The 8,153-nt window shown below is 42.4% G+C and overlaps 1 protein-coding gene across 1 annotated transcript; it reads right to left on the bottom strand.

The window, feature by feature from the left end:
- Positions 1–2,561: 2,561 nt before the first annotated feature.
- On the bottom strand, positions 2,562–5,064 carry CARTPT (CART prepropeptide). The gene is made up of 3 exons (XM_059173478.1): positions 4,413–5,064; positions 3,916–3,999; positions 2,562–3,053 (listed from the first exon to the last, which is right to left on the bottom strand). The coding sequence occupies exons 1-3, from the start codon at positions 4,569–4,571 to the stop codon at positions 2,946–2,948; spliced, it is 351 nt and encodes a 116-aa protein (XP_059029461.1). The 5' UTR covers positions 4,572–5,064; the 3' UTR covers positions 2,562–2,945.
- Between the last annotated feature and the right edge of the window lie 3,089 nt (positions 5,065–8,153).

Genomic DNA, 8,153 nt, shown 5'->3' with positions numbered 1-8,153 from the left:
AAGTCCCATAGTAACTTTCATCTATCACCTCTAGACCCTGGGAGAACCAGTGTTCCAGAAACGCCATTCCTATGCCTGTAACATTCACCAGATCTTTAGATGTGTGATACTTGTCAACTCTCAGACCCCTGATCCTTCAGCAAATCTCAGAAGGTCTCTGGGGCTCATACATGGGTAACTGCACATGGATAACTACTTCCTCTTCCTAAAATTCTTAAAATATTTAAGATTCTCATCCTCTACCACAGAGACATTGAGTCATTAAACATAATAAGGCACTCTATTTGAAGAGGAGATCTGGGGGCGCCTTGCTGGTTCAATGGGTTGAGCATCTACCTTTGGCTTGAGTCGTGGTCTCAGAGCTCTGGGATGGAGCCCAGTGTCAGGCTTCTTGCTCAGCGGGGAGCCTTCTTCTCTTCCTCCTGCTCCCTCTGTGCTGTCTCCATGTCTCCCAAATAAATAAAATCTTTAAGGAAAAAAAATAAAATAAAAAGGAGGCCTAATGCTGACAAAATGAGAAGGAAAAGTTGCTTCTACCAAGACACTTCAGATTAAATGTTGCCATCATTAATACAGAATATCATTACCACCATGAACTTAAAACCTGGATCCCCAGACCAAATTTTGTAAAAAGCCTTTTCATACCCAGCCCACAGATTCCTTATTACCAATTCCCTCTAAGTCCATACCTTTAGTCAAATGAAACAAGAAAGCATGGGATGACATTGAAGTAGGGGTGACAGAGTTAAAGAAGTTTGGAGCAGAATTCTTATTCCTATCTTAGAACCACAAAGTCCTCCAGCATCTCTGCCTTTTGAGGAAATATTCCAGGCTACAATAGGAAGCACTACTCAGTGTTACCTTCAGAGTCCTGCCTGTACATTAATCAATGATTAAAGCCATTTCCTGATCTTATTTATTTAGGACTGACACGAATGAAAACAGTTAAGGGACCCAAGAAGAAGATCAGGATTTTAACTTAAGTATTTTCTGGAAAAGTAGCAGACAACAAAACCAGTAAAGAACTCCAACAGGTTTTCAGGATTAAAATGTAACACATTTCAATCACAACCAAGCCTCTCAAAGAGGAATTCAAATAGAAATGTGACACCTCTCCCACCCCCCACCCCCCCCACCCCTGCAAAATACATCAGCACCCTAGTGAGCTAATTTCTATTAAAGAAAGAAGTGCTTTCTGGGGAATTTGGGAGTCCAAACAATCTGTTCAATTGCCCAGAGTGATATGGAAGCAAAGAAAAATAAATTTGGGGAGTCAGAAGGATTAGAGCTGACAACAGGATTTAGGATTATGTGACCTGACCAAGAGGATTTCCATCATCTCTCTTGACCTCTGCTTCCTTCTCTGGAAAATGGTAATAGTATCTATCTTTGAAGATTATTGAGGGAACTATGAAAATACTGCAAATAGCAATTAAGAATTAACATATTTTCTATCAGCATTATCTGTCTCCCCAGGAAGCAGGGGAGGGACTTTCTTTTTTAATACTAATATTATGCAGGTGCCTCTTGAGTTTGCACTGGGAAACCATAAACATCTGTTTGTCTCTTCTGTTTCATCTGTTTGTCTGCTTCTTACATGTTATTTATTCTGGTTTAAGCCTTAGAAATGTCACCTCAGGTAAACACTCAAACATTTAAAGACTACTAACCTTTACATTTAAGATTTTTGTATTTCTTGAGTTGAATCTACCACCTATCAATTTTCATTTGTTCCCCTCGAAACTCTTTACTAAAATGACATTTTTCCTTTGAACAGGTTATTTTTCCAAGATTATATACATATGTATATTTTTTAAAGATTTTATTTATTTATTTGACAGAAAGGGACAGAACACAAGCAGGAGGAGAGGCATTGAGTAGGGAGTTGGCTGCAGGGCTCGATCCCAGAACCCTGGGATCCTGACCTGAGCCAAAGGCAGTTGCTGAACAGACTGAGTCACCCAGGTACCCCATGTAAGATTATATATTAAGTAGTGGGAACGAGTGAGTCCCCAATACTTAAAACACCTAATACAGCTATTTCCCTTCCTTTGGACAAAAAACATGCCCCCAAAGAATCCATTTTTTATCAATGAATATTTTCTAAAAAAGGAGTAGCCAAAACAAAAATTCCAATTTTTTAAACTGGTTTTAATGGGGCTAACATCTGAAAAAATTTAAATTTTATTGTTCTCACTGTGAAAATTAAGGAGTCTACTGAAGGTTTTAATAAGCACTATCCCATCAGCTCAATTCAAACCATCTCCAGTTAACTAACACACACATACACACACACACACACACACACATACACACCCCACTGCAATCAAAGAAAAACAGTGCACCAATACTTGTGCGGCAATCTCCCAATTAATGATGAAAACTCCTTAGAGCCAAGGTGTTGTTCTCCCAATAGACTGCTATTTTTAAAATACTTCTCTTTGAAAACAAGAGCATGATTAATTCCATCATTCTTACTCAAATTACTTATGACATAGAAACGACACAGTATGAGCAATTATTAAAAACATTTTATTATTTATAATTTGTACATGCTGCAATTTGTGTCATTTGGGGTCATCTTCCAGGTTGTGATGTCATCTACCAAGATAAACTAAACCTAATTTTCTTCCTGCTACACCACATACAAAAATACAATTTTCAAAGTGAAGTTCCCCTTCTTTACCAGAAGATACAAGATATGTTGGAGTGTGTCAGATGAATAAGAAAAGAATACTCTGCACATGTATCAACACCATACAAGGCATTATCCTTCACACAGTAATGTCTATTGTGTTCTTTTATTTGGGAACAGCAGGAAAAGAGCCCCTTAACCCTCGGAGGGAAATGCAAACTTTGTTGCTAAAGGCAAACTCCAGGGATGAGAGTGTGGTCCTCGCAGGGGAAGTTGGGGTGGTGGGGATTTAGGGAGGCGGGAGGACACCTCACAAGCACTTCAAAAGGAAAGAATTGCAGGTGGTTCCTCTGGGACAGTCGCACAGCTTCCCAATCCTCGCTCCTTTTCGCACGGCGCACCGCTCCCCAGCGTGGCACTGAAAACAACACAATGTGTGGTCTTTCCACATAAGCAAACCCAGCTCCCAATAGGCACATGTCCCCATCAACACAATGTCTGCCTCTTGGGAGAGATCGATGGAACCTGTCACCATCACCAGAGCTCTAAGTATGGTCAGACCTGAAACACAGAGAGCCTTAAAATTTCAGTGAGACAACATTAAAGAAAAAAAAATTAATTATTGAACCCCTTCTACTTCATTCTACCTTTTATTTGGGGGGAGGAGTTACATTTTCTAGCCCCTTTAGCTGTTTATCAAAAAGAAAAATAATCAATCAGACATTTTTCTAAGAAATAAACAAATAGAACTGTATTTTCTCACAGCCTCTACTCCCTGTTTTCAGCCTTCTCATCCCAAGAAGAATGTGTGTGTGTGTGTGTGTGTGTAGCATGCACAAGTGTAATTCCCCAAGGAAAGTGACAAGTGGGGAATCAAGAATTTTAACCTTAAAACATAGATCAGAAAAACTGGCAGTGCCTCAGACAGCAAGAAGAAAATTGGGGGAAGAAAAACTGAGTAGATTTAAGGGCTTTTCCAATTCAGAGAATTTTTCATGAGATTTTAAAAAGCTCATCTTCAAGAAACACTCCTTTTCATACAAACCCAAGAGCTGGTTCCTGGCACCAGCTGTTGGATCTTCTGAAATGGCCATTCTACTCTTTGCCCTTAGAAACCAAGGGGTATGGTTTGGCGGGTGGAAAACAAAAGGGAGACCACAGATTTCTATAAAACCAATACCTGATTTAGCCAAGTCCTAGGGAAGAAGATCAATGTATCACTCAAGGTGATATATTTTCTCTTGTTAAAACATAAGGAGGGGATGACCCCAAAGTCTTACCATGGGGACTTGGCCATACTTCTTCTCATAGATCGGAATACTTTTAGTCTTGAGCTTCTTCAGGACTTCCTGTAGCGCTTCGATCTGCAACACACCACCCCGGAGCCGAAGTTGCTGCCTTGGCTGCGAGCCCAGACCAGCGGCTCATTCCCAGCACTAGCTACAAGAGCCCTGGAACCAAAAACACTACGCCCCGGGATTTCAGGACAGAAAGGGACGTTTGAGGGGTATTAACGTAGCAAGCATTGTCTCACATACTGACTGCAAGTCCCTTAGTCACTGAGGCTCCTGTTGCTCTGAGGGCCCGGGACAAGGGATTCACTCTACAAACTGGCTGAAGCAGTGCGCGCCAGATGGTTTCGGATGGAAGCTGGGCTTTATGTTCATCTCCCTGCACCCCGATTCTGGCAATGGGGGTGGGGAAGGAGGGAAAGAAGACGGACGAGTACAAAGGAAGCGATCGGGCAGCAGCCAAGGGGGGTCCGGGAGTTACCCACCAGCTCCTTCTCGTGAGAGGCATCCTCCACAGCAGAGTAGATGTCCAGGGCTCGGGGCTGGAGCTCAGCTTCCTCCTGGGCACGGGCACCGAGCAGAGGTAGCAGCAAAAACAGGGCGGCACCCAAGAGGGTCAGCGGACGAAGACGAGGGCTCTCCATGGTGCTGAAAGTCGGAGCTGCGGTGGCACCCCACGCTCCCGCCTTTTATAGAGAGCCAGAGCCCAAGTACAGGCAAGAGGGAGGGGGCGATGAAGGAAGTGGGTGTGGAGGAGGGTCCAGGTCAACTGTCTGTAGGCAGTGCTCCACCACCGCTTGACATCAGTGCCCACTGGACACCAGGCGTCCGCGAACGAAGCTCTGCGCACAGAGCTAGAGTGCAGAAAACAGGTACCCTGCTCCCCAAGTGCTGTCAGCCCCTCGGCAAGAGACGCTCCCCTAGGGGCCTGAGCTGAAACGGAGGGGCGACAGCTGAGGGATGGAGGAGGAGGAGGGGGCAAGGAAATGGAAAATGCCTTGAGCCAAGGCACAGGCAATAGAGTCGCTCCCCATCCCCTAGCAGCAGCAGCAGCCCCAGCAACAGCAGCAACAGAAGCACCAGAAGCAACAGCAGCAAAGCAATCCACCTCACCAGCCTTGCCTTTCCTCTCACCCCAGCCCCGTATGTGGCAGCAAGTAGGAGGTGTTGTCTCCTGGCAGGTTTGTCTGCTGAGCATTTTACTAGGCACATGTGGGCTAGGGGAGGCAAACATAGTAAACATAACAAAGAGAAACCATGGCCTTCCCCAGAATGTGTTCTTCATGGAATCTATGTGGTAATGAGAAAAGAAGGAAAACAGAATAACTCCAATTCAGGGGTAGTGTAGGGAGCACAGAGAGATGCATTCTGATTCCAGTCCTGGCTCCACCACTTATAAGCTGTGTGCCTCTGGGCAAAATAAATAACCTATTTGAGTGTCTCTGTCTCTCTACTTCTCTCTCTTTCTCTCTCTCTCTATCTCTCTCTCTTGTAAAACTGTTATTTATTTTATTTTTTAAAGATTTTATTTATTTATTTGACAGAGATCGCAAGTAGGCAGAGAGGCAGGCAGAGAGAGGGTGGGGGAAGCACACTCTCTGCTGAGCAGAGAGCCCAATGAGGGACTCAATCCCAGGACCCTGAGATCATGACCTGAGCCGAAGGCAGAGACTTATACCACTGAGCCACCCAGGTCCCCCTAAAATTGGTATTTTAAAAATGCACCTCACAAGTTCTCACAAGAGGGGAAGGAAATTTGATATGTAAAACTTCTAGCTCGGAGCACAATAAGCACTAAGCCTCCCTGCCTCTCCTTGGTGAATTGTGATACTGCCCAGGTACGTGGCTGCGTGCATTATCTCAACTGTTCCTTAGAGCAAATTTGCTATCCCTGGATGCTCTGTTACCTACCACCCACTCCTGATATCCAAGAAACCTGTCTAGAAAGATAGCAAAGGGAGTGAAAAATCCAAGTCCTTGATTATGGAAAAATCTCTAGAGATCAGAAGGCACAGACGAGCCAAGTCCTCACTGACTTGGGAAGACAAGTTTTTTTTTTTTTTTTTTAAAGTGAGGGTCCTTAACAGCTTGAATACAAACCAAAGTTCCTGTAGGAGAAGTTGTTTCCCTACTTAGACATAGAGGCTTGTCTTAATTGCCTGCCCACCTGGCTTCTTTCACCATACCTTCTTTGTTTCAACCCCTTCGAACCCCATTCACTTTTCTCCATCCCCATTACTACCACCCCAGTTCTGGACAGTTGCCCCAACCTACATCTTGCCTACTTCCAGTTCCATCACATCTTCTCTTGCCTTCCTCTAATCCATAATTCGTGACCAGGTAGAGTGTTTTTAAACCCTTAAAATACACTGATGGTTTCCCATCTTACTAAGTACTGAATCTAAATTCCTCAACCTGACTTACAAAGTACTACATTACCTGCACCTCTTTCCACTTTCATGTCCTACCATTCTGCCTCAGGCCCTCCACTCTAATCTCAGGGGCCTCCTTCTTGGTCCTCTAACAGGTCAAGCTCATTCCCACTTTGAGGTTGCCCTTACCTCACCTAGAAAGGTGAACCTACATTTCTAAATAGTTGACTGCTCCTTATCATTTAAATGTCAATTTAAATGTCCTTGACCACCCAATCTAAAGTATCTACCAATTTATTATCCCACAGATTTACTCCTTGGCAGGTGATACAAGTCACTGGAATAGTTAATATATAATATGTGTTTTCTTATTTCATTTGTCAAGTATTTAATTGTTACTCAAATGCACACTGGAAAGCAGTTCAAGAAGTAATTACCTGATGAGGAATATGTTAATATTATGCATATTAACAGCATCACAATATTTCTTCCTTAAAGTCTAACTTGAAAATTAATCCAATACCTCCCTCAGGTCTGCCTTTTACACATTCCTTTAGATTCCATACAGTAAAACTTTAGTGGCTGCACATTTTACTGTTTAAACCTTACAGAGACATATTGGCACTCATTGTAAAAATGATCTCCAGCAATAAAAACATTCTAAACTTTGGAAGGAATATAGCCCTAATGAGGTTTTTATCCATTCTTCTGCAGAGATGGAATTATTCCCAATGCAATAATTTCTCTCATATTGTGTTCTATCCAGACACAAGCAATAACCTTTCTTTTGTGCTACTTCTATTGAAAAATACTCAATGGGTGCCTGAGTGGCTCAGTGGGTTAAGCCGCTGCCTTCGGCTCAGGTCATGATCTCAGGGTCCTGGGATCAAGCCCCACATCAGGGCCTCTCTGCTCAGCAGGGAGCCTGCTTCCCTCTCTCTTTCTCTCTCTGCCTGCTTCTCTGTCTACTTGTGATCTCTCTCCGTCAAATAAATAAATAAAATCTTAAAAAAAAAAAAGAAAGAAAAAGAAAAATACTCAAAAATTCTAATTCTACTGATGTTAGGTTGGTGCTCATCTTCATGTAAGGAGGATACTACATTTAGTTGATGGGTTTGGAAAACGACCCCAATCCTGTGAAGCAAGCCAGAGGTATCTTGGTCATTTAGATATCACCATGCTTTTTTCATCTCTGAACAGAATTATCTAATAAACTGTCTTTAGGAAGCATGTGATATGGTAAGATGTAGGCAGTTTTCTTCCCGAGACAATTTATATAAGTTAAAACAAGGCAGAGCACAAAAGTATGAGATGTCCTACAGTTCATACATCATGCACTGTTAGGAGAATTTCTGTATTTTTGCTAATTTATAATGACTCCGTCAGGGGAAAAAAAAAAAAACCCTTTGATGCCCCCAAGCAAGAAAAGTTTGTAATTGGATCTAGTTACTATTTCTCATCTCAGATATAGAAAAAGGAAGCAGATCATCTCACAAAATAGAATCAGTGACCAGCTTGTATCCACGGAGATATACTGCAGACAAACTCTCTTAACCACTCCTCCTAAGATGAAGTAGGCTACTAGTACTTTTCTCTCCCTCCTTCTTCAAATTTTGAGTCATTTCTTTTCCTGTATGGCCTAAAATAACACTTGGTCTTTTGGATTGTCTTATTGCTCAAATATCAACTTACTTTGTTATCCATTAAACCCCTTTCCATCCTTCTGCCAACCAAGTATTGTCTAACAGCAAAACTTTCTCCGTTTGGTCCAGGAGAACAAAAGCAAAAATGAACAACTGGGACTGCATCAAAATTAAAAGCTTCTACATAGGAAAGGAAACAATCAACAAAACT

The sequence above is a fragment of the Mustela lutreola genome, chromosome 5 (assembly GCF_030435805.1).
Source record: "Mustela lutreola isolate mMusLut2 chromosome 5, mMusLut2.pri, whole genome shotgun sequence".
NCBI lineage: Eukaryota > Metazoa > Chordata > Mammalia > Carnivora > Mustelidae > Mustela > Mustela lutreola.
Note: the sequence above shows the minus strand (reverse complement) of the source record. Positions and strands in the feature narration are given on the sequence as shown.

Coding starts and splice junctions, on each gene's coding strand:
- CARTPT (XM_059173478.1), bottom strand. CDS start 4,571: ATGGAGAGCCCTCGTCTTCGTCCGCTGACCCTCTTGGGTGCCGCCCTG. Junction 4,000..4,412: donor CCTCTCACGAGAAGGAGCTG/GTGGGTAACTCC, acceptor GGTGTGTTGCAG/ATCGAAGCGCTACAGGAAGT. Junction 3,054..3,915: donor AGTATGGCCAAGTCCCCATG/GTAAGACTTTGG, acceptor TGTTGTTTTCAG/TGCCACGCTGGGGAGCGGTG.